This window comes from Phyllopteryx taeniolatus, chromosome 13 (assembly GCF_024500385.1).
Source record: "Phyllopteryx taeniolatus isolate TA_2022b chromosome 13, UOR_Ptae_1.2, whole genome shotgun sequence".
In the NCBI taxonomy this organism is placed as follows: Eukaryota; Metazoa; Chordata; class Actinopteri; order Syngnathiformes; family Syngnathidae; genus Phyllopteryx; species Phyllopteryx taeniolatus.
The window spans coordinates 5,553,132-5,578,120 of record NC_084514.1 but is presented as its reverse complement, the minus strand read 5'-3'; the positions used below and the strand labels follow the sequence as shown (position 1 = coordinate 5,578,120).

At 41.9% G+C, this 24,989-nt stretch overlaps 1 protein-coding gene across 6 annotated transcripts in view; it reads right to left on the bottom strand.

Moving 5' to 3' along the window:
• The window catches only part of qkia (QKI, KH domain containing, RNA binding a), a 92,404-nt gene that overhangs the window by 60,682 nt on the left and 6,733 nt on the right, over window positions 1–24,989 (bottom strand). For all 6 annotated transcript variants that reach the window (XM_061795150.1, XM_061795147.1, XM_061795148.1 and 3 more), the window contains exon 2: window positions 149–291. In XM_061795150.1, coding sequence (XP_061651134.1) covers window positions 149–291 — 143 coding nt within the window. The remainder of the gene's footprint in view (window positions 1–148; window positions 292–24,989) is intronic.

Here is a 24,989-nt window from a genome sequence, read left to right as displayed (position 1 = left end):
CGATGCATACGCCCAAAATTTGATGGATACACATTGCAGACATTCCTAAACAGCACCACCAACAATTCGATCCCCCCATTCTCATCAACAGCCTCAGCTGGTGGACGGCTTAGCCCCAAACCACAATACAAAAGATGTCGGTACTTACGTCTGGGTACTCTTTGACAGGCACAAACAGTTTTTCCTGCAGGTAGACCATGGGTCCCATAGGCTCGGGCAGCTCCAGGGGGTGTCTGTCCACAAGGCCATTGACTGTGTCGCTGTACATCTGTTTGCGTACTCTGTTGATCTCTGAAAAAAAAACAACACACACAAAAAGAACACCCCATGGTCAGTCAATGGGGGAAATTTTTTTTACAAGTGTCTATTTTTTAAATTGGTAATTGATGTGTCACTCGTATTGATTTTTAATTTTTTGCTTTGAGGCAAAGTGTTAGGTAAAGCTTGTTGAAACAAAAGAAAAACAGTTTGACAGGAGAATAACCAAAGTTGGCCTGGTTTTAACAGCTAGCAATTATTTAGAGAAGCAGCTGTACATAGTGGAGACAAGAGTTGCTGCATAATGAGAGGGTAAAAGGCCACGCAGTCCAATAGCAATCTGCAGGGACAGGGGGCAGTTTATGTGAGCGGGTCACAGCAGGGCGGAGGATCAATGTCTGCGGTTGCAACACCCATTACTAAGTGACACAAATTTTGGTCACATGCGCTAACTTGTTGTGCCGCCATTTAAGCATAGGTGTCAAACCCAAGGTCTGGGGGCCAGATGCGGCCCACCACATCATTTTATGTGGCCCGCGAAAACAAATCATGCTCATCAACTTCCGTGATTTTTGCTAAAATCTGTACCCAAATTCCAAATTGTCATAATAAATTGTCCTGTTGAGATATTGCATTTTTCTGTTACCAAACCCTTCTTCTACAGTAACTTAAACAATACTTGAACAAACTATTATCCTTGTATTTTGATTTCAAAACTTGTTATCCCTCAATTTGTTGTGTAATGATAATAATATGTTTTGGTGACGATTAAACATTTGTATGGTTTCACTGTTCTAACGGCCCTCTGAGGGAAATCATAACTACAGTGCGGCCCGGGACAAAAAAAAACATAAAAAAATTTGAGCTGAACCATCAAGGATGTATGCAGGATTCTACATAGACTTGAATTATCACATGGAATCACATTAGGGCGGTTGGGAGAGCTCTATATTAAAACACCACCAGGGGAACTTGACACTTGGCTATAGATAACATTTTAAAAGTACCTCCTAGTGGCCTCCAAGTCTTAACCTTGCACTGGAACACATTTAGATGGTGGGTCAGATCTATATACAGTACAGTAATTATCCCATAAGCAGGGGGACACACGGGGAAAATGTTTAAAATAATTTTTTTAGAACTCCTTTGTATGGATGCAATTATATAGCTCAATAATTCCCCAACAACTAGAGGAATTACCCACTGAGTTACTTTACGGGGGGAATTCCTGCTTCGGACTGTGTGATTGATGGGCTTGTCGACACACGACGTGAACATCTGGCCTACAGTTCTGGCAGACAACACCTTTGGGACACATCAGTTTTGTGGCTCGGACCCTCCCATAGAGCTCATCACTCAAGTACACCAATTCGCTCAGTCATTAAAAAAAATTAAAAATGAAATTGAAAAAAATTTAAAAAGTCATTATTGTAGAACTAATACAGTGCAGACCTCGATTAAGCCCCAGGTATCCTACCTCTACAAGGTAACTTAACTTCAATTATCTTTTTTTCCAGGGAATTTTTTTTTTGTTTTGGTTCAGTTGAAATAATGCAGATTTATAGCTAACTTTCTGCACCTGCTGACTAATTTCAGAGCCTGGGTTACCTCAGTTTTCACTTTCCTGTCGTCTGTAGCAAAGTCCTATATAAAGAAATACTGGACACTGTAAACTCCTCGCAGTGCTCTGTCATTGATTAAATCGCCGTCACGTGGTTCATGAGCACCATTTTGTTACCCAGCGTTTCCACTTTTATATAGCCTACCATCGCTAGTAAGAAAATATTGTAATGCACTTGCAAGTGATCAAGGACAGATGCACTTGGTGCATTTTCATTCGCTTTATTGAACAAACAGTACAGTAACAACAACAACAAACGCGTAATACTGTACGTGCATATACAAGCAGCCATGGCCACAACTGGCCATAATCACGCTAACAACCTGTTGATTGCCGGGTTATTAACCCGGCAAGCAACATGCACACTGGCTAACCGGAGCTAACAACAGCCAACAACACTCAATCGCTGACGCACATCACTCACCAGGCCAGGTCCAACCTTTTAAAGCAACACCCAATAAAAGTCATAGATCCTACAGTGTAGAATGTGAGGATGGCAACCCAAAGGGGACAAAAATAATACCTGCACCTCACATGCACATTTTATATTGGTATTGTTGTTTAATAACGCAAAATACATTTTTACCTGATTAATCAGGATAATTGGTAGAATACTCGATTCTAAAAATATTCGATCGCTAGAGGTAGAAAACTAGTTGAGTCTGAATTAATAGGACATCTTTTCTAGTTGCGTTCTCGTAGTGGACACATTCTAATGCGATTAACAATTAATTCCACTGAAAGACCAGAATTCAGTTTCAGTTAATGGACTAATTGCACTTACTGTTTTTAATGTGATTATTTTATATTTGCAGCTGAGAAGTGTTTTTAATACAAATATTTACTGTAATAATGACTTTATTATCGTGTCAGTGAAAGTTAGTGATTGACGACTGCGCGTTCTGAAATTCAGATTCCGTTGACATTGTAAACCAAGGACCCCCGGGCATATGTTCATCTTCAGGACAAAATTCTATGGTTTACAATTGGGTACCAGTCCAAGGTTTGCAAAATTATGGACGTCCTTGTTGAACAGATTTACGACAGGCCTTTCCATAAAACAGTCGATTGCAGAGTGGCGAAATGACAAAGCTTTTGGTGGCTGTTATGATTGATCGGCGCTGTGCACACGATGGGACAGATGTTCATTCGGCGCTGCATGTTTGTAAAAGGCGGCCCACTGCTTCTTCCTGAAATAAAACGATTCAAAAATATTGGCAAAGAGGAAGCAAAGCAGATGTAAATAAAGTGATCTGTAAAATTGATCATAAGCAGGAACATTTTAAAATGGTTTTATATGAACCTAGAAAAAGCAAAGTGTGAAAACAACCACTGGCACCCCTTTCCCATCCTCCCTCCGCCCCCTATTTCTATTTCCCCTTGCTGAAATGCCACATTAACATAAGGGGCCGTGCTAGGCTATCAGTGGGGACGTGTAGCATTTGACAACCACTAATTTCAATGCAGGGAGTCCTTTCTGAAGCTCACCGAAAAATTGCCCCACACCTCGCCAGAGTGACAAAATCATTTGTCTAGCTGTCCGGTGTGGCAGAAAAGGCTGATTGTGCGAGAGAGATAAGGGAGGGGAGGGCCGAAAGCCGCTATCTTGGGAGAAGAAGTGACAAACAAGAGACAAAAGGAATATTAACAGACAAGGGCAGGCCAACGAATGTTCTTAAAACGATGGCAGCAGACGGCAAGATTCAGTGATACCTCAATTCTCAAACACCTTAAAGCATTAAAGCAGGGGTTTCAACTCATTTCCTTTCCTCAGAGGACTGTTATGACTGTGAAACCATAAAAATATTTAATCATCTCATCGTACTACATTTGCGCAACAAATTAATGGATAACTAATTTTGAAATCAGAAGTCAAGGATAATAGTTTGTTGAACTATGGTTCAGATTACTGTAAGGGGTTTGACAATAAAAAGAAATGCTTGCAACATCTAAACATTATTTATTACATGACAATTTCAAATTTTCTGAGTGAAAATGTAGACTGCCACTGTTAGCTTCACACCTTGGCTAACTGCCGATTGCATCTAATCTAAAGTTCTCAGTGGTTTGTGTGTGTGTTACGTTTACGTTTACTTTAGCGGTACATTTTATATACAGTTGTACCTCGACTTAGAAGCTGTTGCTTGGCTGATTTTTTTTGCCTTGTTTTGCTGGTGTTGATTTCAGTGAATGAGTGACAAGCAGCAATTTGGGAGATAGCAACCAGTTCTTCAAAAACAAACAAAAAAAAAGGTGACGTGAGCTTGCTTCAAGCTGTTTATTTCCACTCCCAGTTGAGGTTTACTCTCAAACTATACGTAAAAAAAACAAGAATTACACAATGTATGTAACCAAACCGCACAACGTTGCTTTATGACGGTCCGGTAGCTTAAATCTAACAGACAATGTAAAACGCCATAGACAGGCTAGCGAAACTAGCATGAATGTCGTTGTAATTATAAGCCTTTAACAACAGATATTTGAACACAAATGGTGAAGCAGCAAATGCAAGCAATAAATTTAACAATACTCACGTGTATATTTCTTATGCTTTGCGAAAAACAAATAGTACTGCAGCTTGGATGCGACAGTCAGTGTGAGCACCCTCAATTCTATAGGTCTTGTATGTACGTATGCGTGTTTTATACTGCCCCCTGGTGGTCAATGGGCACACACCAACAGGAGCAGCATAATGTCCATTTAATTAAAGCATGAAATTATGATGCAAAAACGTTGTAAATTCTTTATATTGTATTTAATTGTTAAAAATGTAAGTTTTATTAGGTACAATACTTCAAAAAACAGTTTTTATTGTTGCTGTTTGTGGGCGGGAGGAGGGCGGGGGACAACATTTCAGTAATTTAAAAGGGGAAAGTTGATTTGCGATACAAGTGATTTGAGTTTCAAGCGTGGTCACAGAACGAATTCAACTCGTAAGTCAAGGCACAAGTATATGTGCAACAATGTTTAAAACAACTACCCCTCAATCTTCATTAACAGTGTGTTACATCTATTACTGTCTGTACGGTAAATAGAGGTTTTATAAGGAACAGGTTTGGACTTGAACTAATTATTCCAAATATAATTGATCTCAATGAGAATTAGTTTACAATGCAAACTAATTGGAAGCAGGACAAATACTGTTCCTAGTTCCTACTTTGGAAGTTCTACTGTACCATTATGTTACTGACCGGTTATTCCACTCAGCAATGTGCCACCGTCATCTGCAAGCTGACTTGGCAAACACATTCGTATACATACTGCTTTCCTGTCAAGAGTTGACTGTTTAGGTAAAAAGAGGGATGCAAAATGCATACAAAGTCCTAATTGTCCACTTTTCCTCAGACAAAAGGAGAGGAAGAAGGGAAATGAAAATCGTCCTTGAGAGTGGGTGAAGGGTAGAGAGGAAGAAGAAAAGAACTGCTGAGCAAGCAGATTGCAGCTGTATTCACACTTCATTCCCCCCACACCCCTCAACGTCTGCTAAAACTGCTCATTTTATTCTTATCTTTTTGTTTCTCTCAATTACTGCCCTATCGCCTCTAATCTGCAGTGACAAAAAGGACGTGCCAGTCTGTGGATTCAATCTTCAATGATGCGGTTTTATTTTCTTAAAACCGCATCATTAAAAGCACTTGTACGCCTGTGTGTAAAGTGATTTTTGGCAGTCAACCATTGTGAGTATAAAGTATTTTGTTTAATCTTGTGATAATAAACATGGCCACGTGGGTGAAAAAAATTTGAGAGGCTGCAATGAGGATGGAAAAAGGAATGAGGAGAGAGAGAGAAAATGGGTTAGGGATACTGCGTTGTGATAGAATTGGCGGAGGAGAGATCAAAGATGGAGCAAGTGAAAAAGTATTACAAAGGTAAACAAATTAAGTCAGCTACACTTGAATAAATGTGACTTCCAATTTAGAGCACAGCTTTCATTAAGACTAAATTAAACCCTAGCAGTGCACGTCTGTCCATTCTATTGCAGTACGATTAAAGCATTTTAAACATCTATCCATCCATTGTCAGTCTTCAATAACCTACCATGCATGTTTTTGGGATGTGGGAGGAAACCGGAGTGCCCGGAGAAAACCTACGGAGGCAGAAGATGCAAACTCCACACAGGCGGGGCCGGGGATTGAACCGCAGTCCTCAGAACTGTGAGGCAGATGCTCTAACCAGTCACCACCGTGCCGCCATTTTTAAACAACTTTTTAAATTGTTCTCCATTGTCTCCTGTGCTGTTGGACCTTTGCAATTAAAAAAGTAATAGAAAAAAGCATCTCCATTCAGCAGTAGAACCCTTTAAACGTGTACTTCCTCTTCAGATCATACTTCCTCCATTCATTTTTATTTTTGAAGCCACGGGACTCAGAAGACTATCAGAAACCACAGTGTTTTTTTGTTTTGTTTTTGATAAACCAAGTGTTGACAATCTTGGATAATGAACTTAGATGATTGAGGATAACCAAGTCTGATTGATTCTTCCAGGTCAAAAACCGATGGCTAAATTAGGCATTCAACTACGAATTATGCTGATGTTAAGATGAACTTTGTGCCGTTCTACCTTGCTACCCATCATTACAAGCTGAGAGGAACACAAATGACGCAAAGTATCAGTTTGTAAAAAGCTACTGCAAACATGACCAAGTGCTGTATGGCCTCATTCGAACAGATTTTACGCAAAAAGTTTTCGATACAAACAAAAAAAAAACACAGTGATGGCTGTAAAAAGATCACAATTATGTTTCTGGTGGTAAAGCTGTCTAATAACTGCCTGCGGTGTGTTTTTTATGACATTCTTGGCTATGAAACACGTTTTTACGACGCCTGAAAAAATAATGGCATTGTCATACAAACATCTGTCATCTTCTGAAATTTCTGAAAAAGAGCCAAAAGCTATAAAACGCTTTTTGTGCGCTTATGCTTGAGCTTCAGATATCTTGTGAAACTGATGGCATGGAAAACAGTCTGAGGTCAACACTTCAAAGTCAGAATGCTGGAATTAGTGTACTCTCAAGACTCAAATCTAGGGACGGGCAAATTAATAGGTTAATTGATCGTGTAAGAACAGGGTCAATTGTATGAACTGATTATTAATCGTGTCTTGAAGCAACTAAGCAAAATAGTGCTGTTGTTTGAAAAGAGACTAAAGAGATAAACCGATTTTAAAGTGTAATTACTTTACGTACTGTAGTATTTGTGTGTTGCCTTCGGGGGCATAGCCTCGTGAGTGACAGTGGGGGCTGGAGCGGGTTAGTTCAGTGTGTGTCAGCATGAGTTATGGTCTCCAGCAGTTCCTTGCAAGTGTTCTAATTTTGTATTTGTGTGGTTGACTATTTGTCCCATTCAATAAACGGCTAAAAGTGGATTGGCGGCTCTGGCTCTCCTTGCCCACATACGAGGGCTTTACCGTTCCTTAACTGCTCTATTTCTTTTCACTTCACTCAAGCGGCGGCATCTCTGAGGCTCACTCGTAATTAAAATTTTGGCCCGAAACAAAAAACAAAATAATCGACCACGAGACAGCTTTTAACTCGAAATCCCCGTATGTCAAGGTAACACGATGCAAGCCCTCAGTTTATGACAGTTCCGACACGCGGTATCGCATGGCTCCTAATTAATTAGTTTGCGCAGAAGCATATGAGTACGTCCTCATGCGGCACAAAGATTGTATTTATTGTTTAACAAATGTCTTTGCTATACAAACATCAACTGTAATTATGACATTACTCCTGTATTAGTGTATGTTAGACTATGTCATGTTCTGACTTGCATACAAATTCGTGTGGCCACTGTAGAAACAGTTCTGTTGTAAATCAATAGATCATTGATTTTGTGAGGTAAAATGTAGTCAAATGCCCATCCAGAGTTGAAACTATTTTGCCATGCCTATACTCATGCTTTAAAAGGGTAACGGTACAGTGGAAAGGTTTGAGACACGCCTGTTTAAAAAAAAAAAAAATCTAGTCAATCACAGACACTAGTGAGGAACAAGCCTTTTCACTTAGAAGTTGCGCACTTTCACCGCCACAAGTCTGGCTACGAGAGGATTGGGATGTTTAATGCATTGCCGCGCTGTTATTCGTGGCAGGGACGACTATATCCCAGACAACGCTCTACTTGAACAGTTTATGGGTTTGACGGGCCGGGCGTGTGAAAGACGGGATGTTTCTTTCTTTAATGCAAAGAGCAGAAAGGGTAGTGTATGCACTGGTGGAAGTGACTGAGCCATGAAAACGTATGTATTTCTGGGGCTTATCATCCAGTCACAGCTGCCTCTTTCTCTCTCCATCCAGCCTCTCTTTATAAGGTTTTCTCCCACCCTCGTGCCTGTGTCTTATTTTTACTTGCCAATCTTTGATTTAACAGTAGACCAGACGCAAGCCTTTGATGTTCACACACAAACTATTTCAGGGCCCTTAATGAGTGTGATGTACCATCGGCGTCGTTAAGATCAGCATATGTATTGCTGCTCTTACAAGGAAAATCCTGTATTAGGTTGGAAAGTTTACATCCCTGAATTTTGCCTTCAGAAAAGTTTGCGTTCGCGAACTCTGATGCCAACATACTGTGCTAAAAGACTGTATTTTAGCGAGCAAAGGCTTTGTTGACACACATGACATCAGTTATGTGAAGTTGAACTACATCCACGTTAACTCCTCGGGGAGGCGTTTGTTTGCTCAATATGTCACTGGTTTCAAAAGTCCAGAACATTCAGCAAGATTCTCCCACCCTATCAAAAGTAATATGTAAAAGTATAATGAATGATGGAACGCATGTAAGGTTGTACCATTCGGAATTCAACCAAAATCTTGGGCAATATGTCCCTCCAAGTTGCCCCCAAACTTTGGATTTCAAACTGCTGTCATGCAAAATCGCAGGCTACCTCAAATGATTAACACGGATTAACATGGAAAAGGTTCTGCCTCAACAACGAGCAGACTTCATCATCCACTTTGCATAATATAACAGTTACCATCCGTGTTCACTTTAAAGTCTCCACACGGCTGACGGGGCGCCTACTTCACCTGCCTGAAACGTTTATGTCAGGCCAGTAAAGTGGTAGCTGTGTTGCAGTATCGAAGCATGTTTTCCACCGAGTACAGATGCACAGTATCAACACTATCCAGTTTCAGTTTCATACCAGTATCAGTGCATCCCGAATTACTACTAATTGTACGAATCTGAAAGTCAAACAAATGCTCGACCAGAACGGATTGTATTAGGCCGTAGGAGGTTCCGCTGTACTTATTTCAGTGAACATACACAAGTATGACTGTGACAGACGCAGCTTTGCTATACTGATTCATCCGCAGAGTTCATGAATTCAGACATGATGTGGGTAGAAGTGCTATCCCCTCTCCAGATGGAAAGGTCTAAACGCCTCTAGACTGAAATGACAGTGCACTTTGTTGGCATATACGCGGAGAGATTTATGATGCGTGTGCATGCAACTGTGTGTCAGGGATTCTCCAAAGTCATGCTGGGTGAAAAGCTCCAACGTCAGGTCTTTAAGTACATAGGCCACTAAATAAAAGACTTGAGTAACAAGGTTTCCGTATGCGCTCCTCTGGGAGCAAGGTGAAGAAAGTAATAACGTGGGTGGGACACAGCAAACAAGACAAAGAGGAAGTGCTCTCATCTGGCCTCCCTTGGTAATAAATGGACGCTTTGGAAGAATAATGCCAATAGCAATCAGATGTAGCTTCATTTTTGTGAAACTATATAACGGAATTTGCATTGAGTGTATACAAAGCGGGTGTGTGCATGCATATTGCAGCCAACTAGTCCCAGAAAGCAGCACGTTACGCTCAGTGATCATCAATAATGAGGCTGAAGCAGGCCGAAAACACACACGCAAACACAAACACACACCGACGTACAAAACACTCCACTTTGGTTCAGCTACAGTTCAAGCAATGCACTGGAATGTGCACCGTGGTACCAAATTAACTAAATGTAATATATATAAAAGCAAACACCCAGCTTAACATTAAAACACCCACATATACCAGCTAATGAGCTGTTGTGTTTGAAGGCTGGAATCCCCCGGGACCGAAGCCAACAAAAAAAGTGCCTGAGAGAAATATCTGTTAAACAAATATTGCAGCAAACGGGCAGGAAATAAAGAGTCACACCTCATTTCTTACTCGCCTCACTAAGCCAGGCCTCATTGTGAGTCTGGTGACACAGAAACTGAAGGAAAACAGATCAAGACAAGGACACCCATCTGATTTCTATTATAGCCTCTTTCTCACAGAGATCCGGCAAAATTATCGCACTTTTTACACAGAATATTGTAACACAGCAATCATAACCATCGTGCACAGTATATTTGAATCTAAAAAGCTAGTTTATTTTTAGCCTTGTCGCGTGTCTTTTGACACGTAGTACTGTAAATATTTGACGGCCAATAAAGTTATTTTTAAAAAAAATTATAATAAACATGTCGGCGGTGTGGAACAGACAACACGTCTGAGACAGACAACACGCAATGCCCGGATCAGACTACAAGTCAAATTTGCTCTTTCACGATTGCACTATTCTGATAACACCGCATCCCGTTTTTTCATCGATCATTGGGCTTTATCTTGTCAACTCAAATGCGACCGGATACACTCGTTACCGTGGCGACGACAACAACAGTGAATCGTGCCGACTGAATTATAAGAAAAAAATGGGGGGAAACGTGTGCTCGTGGCTAGTAGAGGCTTGCTTGAGGTATGTTCCCGTACTTTTAATACGATACGGCTCGCAAGCAGGCAAACAAAACGTTATGTAGCCTAGCCTAGTAATTTAATTACATTAAGTTAGCACCCATTATTTCTGTCATGTTGTAATGTTGGTTTGACCTGACTGATTAGAATACATGACCTGACCAGAGCAGTGATTTCCAACCTTTATGGAGCCAAGGAACATATTTTACAATTGAAAAATCTCACAGCCCACCAACAAACAAAAATGTCACAAAACGTGGATACATTACTGGATGTACTTCCTGCCGTCTAATAGAAGACCGTTATTTTTTTCTGTCTGTCACTATGTCTCACTGGCATAAATAGATGAAAAAGGACATTATTTTTCCATCCATCCATTTTCTGAGCCGCTTATCCTCACAAGGGTCGCGGGCGTGCTGGAGCCTATCAGCTATCTTCGGGCAGGAGGCGGGGTACACCCTGAACTGGTTGCCAGCCAATCGGAGGGCACATACAAACAATTGTAAATATATATTTTTTTTAGCAATTAAGTACAGTAAATGAACAGGTCATTTAAATAGACACGTTGGTCCATCTTGTGATCGGTTATTGTTTTTTGAAACTCGCTGACCGGCCCTAAAAATCATGATGGTGTAAAGCCTAAAGGCCTCTTTATACCCCCGCACCCGCATTGCATCACGTGACCGACGAATTGGCCCGCGCGGCCCCTCTGCGCCACTTGATGCGCACACGGCAAAAATTGTTGCTGCACGTAGAATGCCGCGTAGATCATTTCTCGTGATTGGTCCGTTTTAGTCACATGCTGTGATGACATACTCAGCGTGCGTCTTGGTTCTACCTACCATCTACGCCCGCGCCTTCTTGATCGATTTTGCAGCATAATTAAACGTATCATCTGGTCATCTAGGTCCATTTGTTCGAGCAGACGCTGTTCCACGGTCGCCATTGTTGTTGCTTTGTTCGTTGTTACGGAAAGGAAAGTAAAAACAGCTACTGGAAATGACCAAAAAATGCAGAGGAAACTCCACCATGTGGCCTCCTAGGCAATACCAGCTGTAGCGACACCCCCGACTTGGAGGAGAACTGCAGTACTTTTTCAAAACTGTGCGCGTGGGTTGCGCTCGAGTATAAAGGCAAACTGCGTGCAGGATAGCCGCAGTGACGTCAGCACGGTCGCCGTCCGCGCGAGTATAAAGAAGCCTTAATGGTGACAACTACAGGTAGGAAACAGATGAAGCTGTTGACTTTGCAAAACACTTTTGCAGTTAGCATGTTGTCATAAATAATGAAGCAGAATCATCAAGATATCCGCCTAAAAGGTCAGCGGTCTGCTGAAAGACTACCCTGGTTGCGTATCCAGACAACTATTCAAGTTATCAACAAATCCCAGTTTTGTTTAGCACTGTTTTAGGGCTGTAGCTATCAAATATTTCTGGAATCCATTATTCTACCGATTATCCCATTGATTATTCGAGTAATTGGATAAAGAGAGATTTTGCGTAATTAAACATACTGACATATGCATCTGAGGTGCAGTTATTTTTGACCACTTGGAGAGTTCGCTGGCTGTTAAGTGGCTAACCAATAAGTCAGTCTGCATATTGATTGCATAGCTGTCCCTCGTGTATGAATGCGTTTGTTTTTTTACCATTTGTTCAATAAATCGATTGAAAGTGCACAGTCGGCTGTGTCTATCCTTGACCACATGCTTGGGTATTAAAGTGTTTTACCTAGCGATGGTAGGGTATATCAAATTAGCTAATATCGATACGTTATCTTGTGTTAGCGATTATAGGCATGTTCTGCCACATATTCCAGAGAAAATTATCCCAAACTATGAAAATTCTGTCTTTTACGGACTCTTTCTTCTTGGCTTGTTGCCATCGGCCCAACTTCTCTTTCGACAAATTACAAAGTAGTTTCTACACAGAGAGGTGCATGAGTCTGAGTAATAGTCCATGTGGACAAATTATCAGTACGAAGCTTCGAGGCAGAGATTTTGCTTTGACTTTAGTCTGTCAGTAAAATCGAGTTATTCGATTCACCGTTTCAGCCCCATTGGCTGTTTAAATCATGATTATAAACCAAACCTTCCCGTTTACAGTCTTGCGACCCATAAGAGAAGAAAACAATCTCACATGGTTTGTTGTGACGCATTTTGGTCGTTTGGATTTTCTACATAATGTGTGAAATGAAACCAAATCAGGTAACGCTCGGTTGGAATACTCATCCATCAAAGTCTATGTGAAATTGGATGAATTGGATTGAGTTGTAAACATCAAGACGTCGGGCGTCGACAATTTGTTCGCCTGTGACTGGCCCGCAGAGAGAACGTCTTCGAAAAGCAGTGTAGTGTGTGGGTGTGATGGCCTGGCCCAGAAGAGCAATCTGCAAAGTCATTAATCATAGGCTGTAGTAAATGCACAATTTCTGTGGGTGTCAGTGTGAATGCATGCGGGATGAGAAGGTGAAAAGGCACCCGGATTGTCAGATTGCGACTGCGCTACAGCAGTGTGCCATGGCTTTGTCGGTGTGCTGATTAAACAAAGCCAAGCAGACAGACAAGGAGAGGCACTGGAGGCAAGGCAAAGATGATGAAAGACAAACACGACATGGTGAAATACAGCAAGGATAGCGCTGAAAAAAACGACATTTAAGAGCAGTGGAAACTGAAAACAATGTGTATTCCTCAAGAAACTGCACAAATGAGCCTTTATTGGAAATAAGTGCATGTCTTGTGTATATAATATTTCCAATGCCTCTAAAAATAATTTAAAAAAAAAACACTCTCCTTGCCACTCACATTACTGTTCTCAGCAACAAAACAAGAGCCTTGCCATCAAGACCCCACACTAAAATTAGCACTCATCACATTTGATGATGTGCACACTCTCTATGGGGGTTGAGTTCTGGCAATGAAGGAGGCAGGCAGCTCAATGAGCCATAGGAATGCCAGTTTCATGGACTCAGTTGGGGTCTACCATAGACTGAGGTAAAACTGTCAGGGAAAGCCGTCTCAACACTGAAGTGTGACATCATACTATCTGCCGAGAAAGGCGACAACCATTATTTCCCGTTGCAGGAGGGACGAGGGTGTTGGGTTCGACGTTTTAAGCCTCCCAGAATTACACGCCCCTACAGTTCTTTGACCTTTACATTCTCATACAATTATAGTGGAATTTGAAGTTGAATTTTGAATCCAACCGAAATCTTCTTGAGATGTATGCCTCTAAAGTTGCATTTAAACTTTTAAGTATGAAAATACTCAAGCCCTAACAAATACCAGCGTAAAGTAAGCCTCAAAACATTTATTTGGGGTGTGCCTTTTGTTTTTTCTCTGGCTTTTTTTAACTGCAAAAGATGGACCGCCATAATTTCTTCATTCGTCAAACAAGAAAACGTGAGACGTGTGAAGAACATTTGCAAAAAAAAAAATCCCCTTTGGACTACGCTACCGTTTAACACTAATTAATATTAGCATTAACATAACAGATTGGCCACCAACTGATTATTTCCTATGGGAAAATAGTTTCAAAATCCAAACAATCAGAGGACGAGGAGCTTCCAGGACTTCCCTTTCACGTTTCCTGAAAAATTGCTACTCTTACTTCCTTCATAATTACACTGTAAATTTGAACAGAACTAATTCAGTTCAGGCTGACGTGTTCAGAAAATGCAGCACATACTGTATATCCTCGGTGCACCTTTATCAGTTGCCAAAACACGCAGCTCAGCTCAAACGGTAACGCACAACAAATGCAAACTCAGGCCTCCTCCTGAAAAATATAGATCATTTATTTCTATGCGAGTCAGCTACAGGGGAATTGTATGTAGTCTGTAAGACTTGTAACTAGAGTAGTTGTCATTTCACCTCAGACACATGTAAAATCATAGTGCTTTTGAATTGTTACTACTCGGCTTTCCACAATCAGGATTTTTTGGGCCGATCAGAGAGTTTTAAAAAAACATAACCGATCACAAGATGGAGCAATGTGTCTATTTAAATGACTCGTTCATTTACTGTATACACTTGTGTACTTAATTGCTCCAAAATTATATTTGCAATCAGTGATGTATCTTTGTTCATCTGTTCATGCCAGTGAGGCATAGTGACATTACAAATAAATGCTCTTCTATTAGATGGCAGGAAGTACATAGAGTAATTAATGTATCCACTTTTTGTGACATTTTTGTTTGTTGGTGTGCCGTGAGATTTTTCAATTGTAAAATATGTGCCTTGGCTCAATAAATGTTGGAAATCACTGCTCTAGTCAGGTCATGTATTCTAATCAGTCAGGTCAAACCAACATTAAAACATGACAGAAATAATGGGAGCTAACTTACTGTAATTAAATTACTTTATTGTAATTAATTTACTTGCACACCAAAACTTTCGACAGAACGTCTGCATATTCGCTTACAACCGTTAGTGCTCGCACTAGCTTGCTAGGCTACATAAAGGTTTTGTTGCCTGCTCTGGAGGCATATCATATTAAAAGTACGTGAACATACCTCAAGCCTTAAATGAACGTCCTCTCCCGAGCACTGGTCACCACCAACACACGTTTTCCCCATTTTGTTCTTATAATACACACGACGCGATCGAATGTTGTCGTCGTAGCCAGGGTAACGAGTGTATCCGGTCGCGTTTCAGTTGCCCAGTGATCATAAAAGACGGGATGCGGTGGTATCGGAATACAAGATTTTATTGCAGTAGTCTGACATAGAGCAATCGTGAATGACCAAATTTGTCTCGTAGTCTGATCCCGGGCATTATGTGTGGTCTGTCTCAGACGTGTTGTCTGTCCCACACTGCCAACGTTTTTTTTTTTAAATAACTTTATTGGCGGTCAGATATTGACAGTACTACATCAAGGCTAAAAAGAAACTAGCTTTTGGATTCAAATATACCGTACACGATGGCGACGCGGAGTAAATGTCTTTTGCGGAACTGATCAATGACGTCATTGATTGGATCGGCAAATTATGACATTAAAGCCGATCGGCATAAAATGCTAATTATCAGCCGATACCGATCAGGCCGATCAGATCGGTGTAAAGTCTAGTTACTACTCCAAAATGATATTCACTAACTTTACCTGCCAGTTGAAATAGGAAGACAAACAAAAGTGAGGCTAAAGTTGAGAAGCTCTACACACACATTTTCTTGTTTGAACCCACTTCTACTGTCAATGCTCTTGTTGATGTACACACAAAGCAAAAGCAACTAGAAACAAACCTGCAGCCTCGGGCATTTCCACTTTGAAAAAGACCACAATGGCTATGTTAAATAAAGCACAGGATGCAAGCAGTAAGCCCCGCCATGTGATGTGACAATGTGTGATAAGGAACAGGAAGAATAACAGGATGAAGACTCAGGATGCACGGTGATGGGATTGGAAGAGCAAACTGTGGTTACATTTTCTGTAGGCTGAACTAAAGCAGCAAACATTGTTTTCTGACCTGTGGCACAAACACGGAGAGGGCCCGCTGAAAATGGAGACTTCCTTTCACTAGGCCAGGGGTTGGAAAGCCGTGCGCCATATGGACCCCGTAAGAGTATTTGGTGTGGCGTGGTGTGCAATTCTAAGGCCGAGCTACTAGATGCATCCCAGTTGTAACAAAGACTGGACATGGTTTGGGCCCCTTGGTCGAACAACAATGGCCGGAAGGGTCGAGCAGTCAAAGGGAGAAACGAGAAGGGGGGGAGGAAGGAAAAGCTCAGACTGTGGATGCAGGTGGCGAAGATAACAACTCTGCTTCCTGTCCGCACCCCAGCAACAACTGAAACCACCGTCCTCACAATGACGTGCAATGGGGAGCATCTTTTCACATTCGCCACCGCAGCCTACATTTTAAAAAGCTGTCGTCTATACTGTGCAACTCCAGACTTCTCGGTGGCTGTAATGAAGATTACAAAGTGGGAATCTGCCAGAGAAGTCATGTTCATGAGTTTTTCTTTGAATCCATACCCTTCGTTTGGATTTACACCTAACAAAGTTTTGGAGAAATTAGTTTGGTAGTTGTCGCAAAATCTGGTTGACACAAAGAAAAGTTTGTCTAGGTATCTGCAACTAATTCACCAGTTTTCCATTCAAGAGGCACTAGTGTTTAATAGATTGTACAAACCCCAATTCCAATGAAGTTGGGACAGTGAGTACAATGTAAATAAAAACAGAATACAATGATTTGCAAATCCTTTTCAACCTATATTCAATTGAATACACTACAAAGTCAAGTTATTTAATGTTCAAACTGATGAATTTTGTTTTTTTGCAAGTATTCAACTAATTTTGAATTTGATGCCTGCGTTTGGGAACCCAGGACACAAATTGTTGAAGCTTTTTAGGTGGAATTCTTTCCCATTCTTGCTTGATGTACAACTTCAGTTGCTTAACCATCCGGGGTCTCCGCATTTTGCGCTTCATTTTTTTTGTCACAAGGCTGAGGCTTTTTTTTTTTTAATAAGTACTGAAGGTTTTTTTTTTTAAACGAGTAAGAGTGCAGACGTAGAGTATCGGCGGCAACACCTATACTGGTATCCCTAGCTACAACCATACACATTCAACACTTGCATCAAAACAGGGGTTCAAAACATTCAGAGATTGTCCGATCACAACAAATGTTCTCTAGTGTCTAGTGACACTATACTGTATTCCATTGTAGCATAAATGTGGTATCACTGAGACAGCGGTTGGTAACATTTAATTGTAATGCTTCGACAAATAACGTGAGCAGCCTGCCAAAAAGTGCAGCACTGAGAATGTGAGCAAACATGACGGAATGAGGAACGAGTGCATTCCCTTCATCCCCTCTTATTACGAGGGAATGAGGTCACTTGATTACTACGCGAAAGCTTTGATGCCAGAAAACCGAGACAAAAAGCGAGCGATGCTGCTTGCACCTCTAACTTGTTTCGTTTTAAGTCTTGTGTTTTGTGACGGATACAAAGCAGCACGATATAGCAAGGGGAGACATTTGTTCCTGATTAGCGATGTGAACCGCCACCCAGTGACATATGAAAGGATGCTGACGTTTTTGTGGCCCCAATCAGACAGAAGACAAACAGGGTACATCACAAGTGTCTGCTAGCTCTGTGTTTTGCCCTCCCACACCCCACATACGCATGGCCTCTTGAGGCCTGAAGCTCCTGTCTTTAAGTTCCAGTGTAACAGCTAGTTGTCCTGGGGCGTCAAAACACGCATTACAGCCTTTGTTCGTGTCCTTACACATTATGATACAGAGAACCAAATAATGTCGCCATAATTCTACATTGACACACTACATAATAATATGAAATGCTACGTCTTAAAAACTAAGTATGGTGGTAACTGAGTGTGCCTTCTTGTGCCAGTGATGACGTATTCTTACGCAACTGTGCAAACGAGCTTATTCTGTTCCAGTCGTAGCTCTAAAACCTTGTTTGTCGGGGACTGTTGCTAACAGAGGACCCCTCTATTTATTACCTTTTTACGGCCCCCAAACTTAAGCCTTAGACAAAAATATCCCCAAAATAAATGAACCTAAACACAGTGAAGAATAATTTCATCTGAGAGAAGACTGAGGGCACCAAGACAGAGACTAATACTAAAGTATAGTACAGCAGCTTTCAGAGCTAATGCGTAAGCTAATGTTAGCATGTGTGTTGACTATGATAATATGCTCAGCCAATTAGTAGTGCGGTACTAAGACAGTAGCTGGAAAAGTGTAAATTTGGGATGCCCCAGTCACATTTTTATGCACCTGAGTCTGAGTCTTTGATTTTAAGTATCTGCCGATACCGTTCTATTCATTTATTTATTTATTCAACTACCAAAACGCAACTTAACCGGAAAGAACAACTCAAAAATTAATTAGTAACAAGTAAAATAATATAAAAAATTAGGGGGGGGGGGAATAATAATAATCAATAAATATTTAGCATTTAGCAAATATAAATAATTTTGGAAATCCTAATTGATGTAAAACAGGAAAAAAATATGTCTGATTTCATGTCAGACAGTCAAGGGGAAAATGACAGTATATGTTGTTCGTGCTGAGCGCGCCTTAGGAGCAGTGTGGTGCGATGCATGCATGGCGCTACACATTTGCAGTACGCTAAAAAACAATTGAAAAAGAACGTCATGTTAAAACAATTTAAGTCGTTTTTAATAGATTAGGAAGAATATATGCCTGTGAGTGTTCTTATATTACCTGTCTGTGTGTGTTACAACACACTAAAAATACCCCGAAAAGTTACATTGTTTAATATAAGGTAAAGCTATTACTGCTCCATTTGGCAAGACCTTTGTACCTTTGGATTATTTTGTCAGTTTGTGACATTTAAAATGTCAGAAAATTAATAAAACCGATTATTTTCACCCGATTTTGAGCAACTGAACTGTGATCGACCCAGATTTTAGATCACGTGAAAGGATCGGGACATCCCTAATGCTAATAAGCAAGTAGCGCAGTGTCTAGACTAGGAGATAACACACATTGGAACTAGGGTATAATATCCTAGAACAGGGTCACTAACATGGTCCACGCGGGTACCAGGTAGCCCCAATGGACCAAATGAGTAGCCCATGGGGCTGTTCTAAAAATAGTTCAGTGTTTGGACATTGTAATTTCCTTCGAATGTAGAAGTCATCATCGTCGCTTGTCCCTGCTCTTCTCTCTCTACACGAACGACTGCACCTCAACGCACCCGGCTGTCAAACTCCTGAAGTTTGCAGATGACACCATTGTCATCGGCCTCATCAAGGTCGGTGACGAGTCTGCATATCGACAGGTGGTGGAGCGACTGGAGCTGTGGTGCGGCCGATAAAACCTGGATCTGAACACGCTCAAGACTGTAGAGATGATCGTGGACTTCAGGAGGGATCCTTCGCCACAGCTGCCCCTCACGCTGTCCAGCTGCCTTGTGTCAACCGTCGAGACCTTCAAGTTCCTGGGAATTACAGTCTCTCAGTACCTGAAGTGGGCGATCAACACCAACTCCGTCCTCAAAAAGGCCCAGCAGAGGATGTACTTCCTGCGGCTTCTGAGAAAGCACAGCCTGCCACGGGAGCTGCTGAAGCAGTTCTACACAGCGGTCATCGAATCAGTCCTGTGTTCTTCCATCACAGTCTGGTTTGGTGCTGCTACAATGAAGGACAAACTCCGACTGCAACGGACAATCAAAACTGCTGAAAGGATTGTCGGTACCCCCCTACCCACCCTTGAGGACTTGCACACTGCCAGAACTAAGACAAGAGCGTGCAAAATCCTCTCGGATCCTCCACATCCCGGTCACCGGCTCTTCCGGCTCCTTCCCTCGGGTAGGCGCTACCGATCAATGCAAACTAGAACTAGCAGACATTCCAACAGCTTCCTCGTGCCCTTTGCACAATGGTCATTGCACCGGACTATTGCGAGATTAGCCATTCGAACTGCTCTAAGTGCTAGAGGACGGCATCTTTTTGCACAATTGTCAAAAAAAAAATTGTCCCGGCATTACCAGATAACTAGCAACCCTTTATTGCTCATTGACTGTTTTTCTCAATGTCTTTATATCTCAAAATTGTTCTCATTCAATTGACTCAGTTTTGTCTTGTAGAAGGGGTCAAAAGTACAGTTATAAAGTCAAAAAAAAGACACGATGAAAAAAGAATCATTTTTCATGCTGAAGCTTTCACCAAGTATTTGCACACAAGGGCTTTGCAAATCCGAGAAGGAGCCTGCACACAAGATAGCAGACAGCGTGTTGTTCTCGAGCAACATTTAAGCCTGCGAGTGAATGTGTCAAGAGCCACGCGCATCCCTAGCATCCCGGAGCACAGGCGGGCGAGCGCTTGGGCTGATGCGAAACGACAGGCCACGTTGCGGGCCTTTAACGTCACCACTGGTCCTCACATGGACATGGCGAAGGCGCCTCAGGGCGAAATATCTCGCACACAAGTGGAGAAAAGGGGGTTGCAAAAATAAAACATATGGAAGGAAGAGGGCAAAATGAAATGCAGAAGAAGAGATGAAGAGACAGAGGAAGGAAGAGGGGATGCAAGCCATTATGGTTAACGTATACATTTTAAAACAAAGACAAAGCCAGGAAAATTAGTCATCTTCTTGGGACTGTGATTGTCTGAATTGGAAAATATGATGACAAGGACAGAACATGCCATGTGTGGAGTGGTACTGTGCCCATCAACAGGTTCTAGAAAGTAAAGGCATGGGAGGCATGTCAACATGACAGGGTAAATACAATCTAGAAGAAGGTGATGGGGGAGAAAGACGGATAAGAGGTGACAGCAAGACAAAGAGACAAGTCCATTTCCAGAAAGACTTTAGCACCTTAAGGTGTCGACAGCATCTGGCACCTTGACAGCTTGCACCAGCAAGACCTGTCCAGCCTTTAGCTAGGCGCCATCACTGGCTGCATGTACCTCTCTCTTGACAACAGTTTTTTTTGTGTCGCTACAGTGGAATCTCGACGCAAAATTGTTTCAAAATGTGCCTTAAATGTCATCAAAATGTGACATTAGCACATCAAATGTGCTGACAGCTCACAACGCAAAAACCTCATTTCTGCTAGCACCAAAGGATTAACCTGCGTTTTGTCTTTTAATTTGGCTTTTTACAACATTTTGTCCGAGGCAAATAGACACCGTATGAAGTAAACAGGCTCATGTAAGGCAGGACCCCTTTTGTTACAGACTCTTTCAGTGTCATGAAAAAGTAAACATTTAAATTGTATATGACAGAATCGTTTAACTATAGCTTTTCCTAACATGCATCTCCAAGGAAATATTTACAGTAGACAGTCTGGAACAGATGTAATCAAAGGCAGTCTGAACTAGACCTGCCAAAAGTTTTGTTTTTCCAGCGCCTTTCAACTGCCCTCCCCCATGAAGCAGGGTGAACATTAGGGGTTAGCATGGGACAGCGAACCCTCGTTTTGTGACATTTTTAGTGCGTTTTTGTGCATAAAGAGAACAACTTTTTTTTCCTTTCTCCAAATTCTCCCTTGTCAGCAAAAATTTACTTTAGTAGTGTACTGAACAATAACTTAATTCAAGTTAAACAACTCTTTTTAATGGTTAACTGCCTGTTATTCTTTAATTGTACACAGATGGCAATACAGTAGTATAAAATATGAACAACAATTCAACTTTATTTATCGAGCACTAACAAGTTAAAACATACAAACTTGTTTAAAAAAATAAGTGACAACATCAACCACGGGAAAGGGTTGCAAACGTTCCCCAATAAATTCCCCACTGTTTTGCCGAGTCATATTGCATCCCTAGTGTCTGAGTACTTTTGTCCAGCTCTGCAGAAATCTGTGTCATAAAAAATAAACCCACCACTTTTATCCGACAGAATAACTTTATATGTAGCTTGTCCTAACATGCACCTCCAAGGAAGTATTTACACCAAACAGTCTGGAGGAGATACAATCAAGGGGAGCCCATACTATCCATCCATCCATCCATTTTCTGAGCCGCTTCTCCTCACTAGGGCCGCGGGCGTGCTGGAGCCTATCCCAGCTATCATCGGGCAGGAGGCGGGGTACACCCTGAACTGGTTGCCAGCCAATCGCAGGGCACATACAAACAAACAACATTCGCACTCACATTCACACCTACGGGCAATTTAGAGTCCCCAATTAATGCAGGTTTTTGGGATGTGGGAGGAAACCGGAGTGCCCGGAGAAAACCCACGCAGGCACGGGGAGAACATGCAAACTCCACACAGGCGGGACCGGGGATTGAACCCTGCTCCTCAGAACTGTGAGGCTGACGCTCTAACCAGTCGCCCACCGTGCCGCCACAGTCCATACTAAAGTTTGTCTTTTCTGGTGTTTTCCAGCAGTCTGGATGCCATGTGGCACCACGCTGCCACTCACAGGTCAGCCTTGGTACTATACCAGATCTCTGGTTTGTGGGAGGAGACTCGCAATTGTCGGAGGAGATATGTATGTGTGCTGTGTTGGTCATCGCGTATACAACCTACGAAAAGAGCAGCAAGCACACACTCATAACCCTAATGCTATTTTTTCCCCCTTAACACGTGTGGTGTCTAAAAATCTGCACGTGTGTACCCCGCTTTTGGAGACGTGAACTGGTGATGGTTCAACTGAGTTGCGCAGTGACGTGCCGGGCTCTGGTAGATAGACATCACTTGTGTGCAGGGACCCACTGCAGTGTGTGTCTGTCCCAGTAATACACAAAAAAGTCCATTGTGTCTCTGTCATTGGTAGAGGGGAGGAAGGCTGGGACTAGGGGGTGGCGTGTGGAGCTGAGCATGGGGTCAATAACCTTCCCCATAGCTAACAAGATGACCTCATTCACATCACATGGGAGGAATTCTTCCCCCCTCAACAACCACAACCAGCACCACCACCACCCCACTGTTCTTTATAATACTGACTATCTTCCTTCCCCTGACACGCCCTTCCTCCTTTCAGTGAGAACAACCCATCAACTGAGTAACTTGGGCTAACTAACCCTTTCATAAAGAGTAGCAGAAGTTGGCTTTTCTTTCGACGTCACAAACGGTGCTAAATACGCTCTTTGTTTTTCCAATTAATGCCTCATCGTACAAAACCTTCCTTTGTTTTTTCTGGCACTATAACACCCCACCACCCTCAACTACTGCGTTGATAAGGACGGGCAGACCTCATGACGACAACCAGCGAGACGCAACAGCAGCTCAGAGATAAAACTGCCATCTTGGCAGTTTTTAACCGATAACGGATGGAAAATGCTTTCTGTTTTTTGGGAGCCTGAAAACAGAATTTGAAAACGACAGTGTGATGTGCATGTGTGTTAAGCATCGTGTGAGAGTCCCTCAGGTAAACCATGGTACAAATGGGAACACTTTTATAGTATTTCTCCTGCAAAATGTACATTAATGGCACCACTACTTCGACAACGTATTTAAACGATATCTTCCAGGAAGCAACTGGTGTCCATGTCAACAGTGAATATTTTGTCATCTTCAGTTCAAACTACTCAACAACGCAAATGGAGAAAAAAAACGTATTATTTAGGTGTAAATCTACCTTGCGTGGTCAGTTTTGGAACGTGTCATACACAAATTTTAATGATATGAGCATGATGTTTAGCACGGGGCGCAATAAGAACTGGTGTAAAACATAACATGCCTGTGCTTTGCTGCCATCGCTGAGGCAGAGAAGACCCTGTGTTGCTGCCACTGAAACATTGCTGACTAAGTACTGTACGGGCGGGACAGTGGATTAATGACCTAAGTGAACAAAGTGTGTGCAATGGGAGAAAATCTGCACACGCTTCCCTCTGGCGACCACTGTAAGCGGTGTGTGGTGGTGCAGGTGTTACACTGCCACAAATCTAGAAATAAATGCTGGACTATTTAACAAGCATCTTAATCAAAGCCTTGCAGATGAATTACATGGGCCAAAGCATTGGGAATCCTGACCATTACACCGACAGTGCATGAACTTTTTGAGCATGTCTAATAGAATGTTTGTCCAGTGACCCAGGAACATTTTAGAAGCTCTTGCATTCAAAACCATACCTTTTATGACCTTGCTTATTTTTATAAGCACAGCATTATCCAAAATGAACATGGGTATCTAGTCCAATCCCAAGAGATACTACTACAGCACTACAGTGAAGAAGAAAAAAGCAACAACTCCACCATCATGCTGACTGGCTCCTTGGCCTGGACTGAACCAAACAATACTGTCAATTCCTGGCTTTCTAAGAACCGCGGGTAGTCAGTCAGTCGTCCTCGACGCTGAAGAGCCATTTCCAAGGTGGCAGTTATGCTAGAAAGACTTTCACACACTATGTCAATTTCATTCAGAACAACACTAGGGAAATCTAAACAGACGATGCCGAGATGCAGTCATTGCTGAAACAAAGGCTGTTAAATGGAGACTGCCTGTGGTAAAGTTAAAGAAATAAAAAAAAAATGTTTAAATTCCATTTTCAACAACACAGTTTGAGTTGGAGATGCAAGACTATTGTTTGGAAACAACTCAAAAACAATTGCAATGGGGTCTGAGGGTTTTGGGTTAATCCAAGCATGGAATGTTATTAGTAAATCCAAACACAGTCAAAGAAACCAGGACAGGCTTTGATTAAAGCAAAAACATATAGTATTGACTGAGTTTATGATCTTGATTGATGGCAAAATTGGACTGACAGCGGTACCAATTGCATCGAAAGTAAAGCAACGGATAGCCCCGAGCAGAAAAACATGAGATGTGACGCAGTCTCACAGATTTGAGACAAACAGCTGACAGCAAGGTTAGAGTGTGCAGCGCTTCATATTCGGATGACAGCGAGCTTCAGAGGAATCAAACTGATGCACGTTCAGTGGCCCCCATGGAAGAAGGTGACTTCAGCCCTGCATGCTCTCACCAGGCCTCAAAGAAACAACACGAGCGG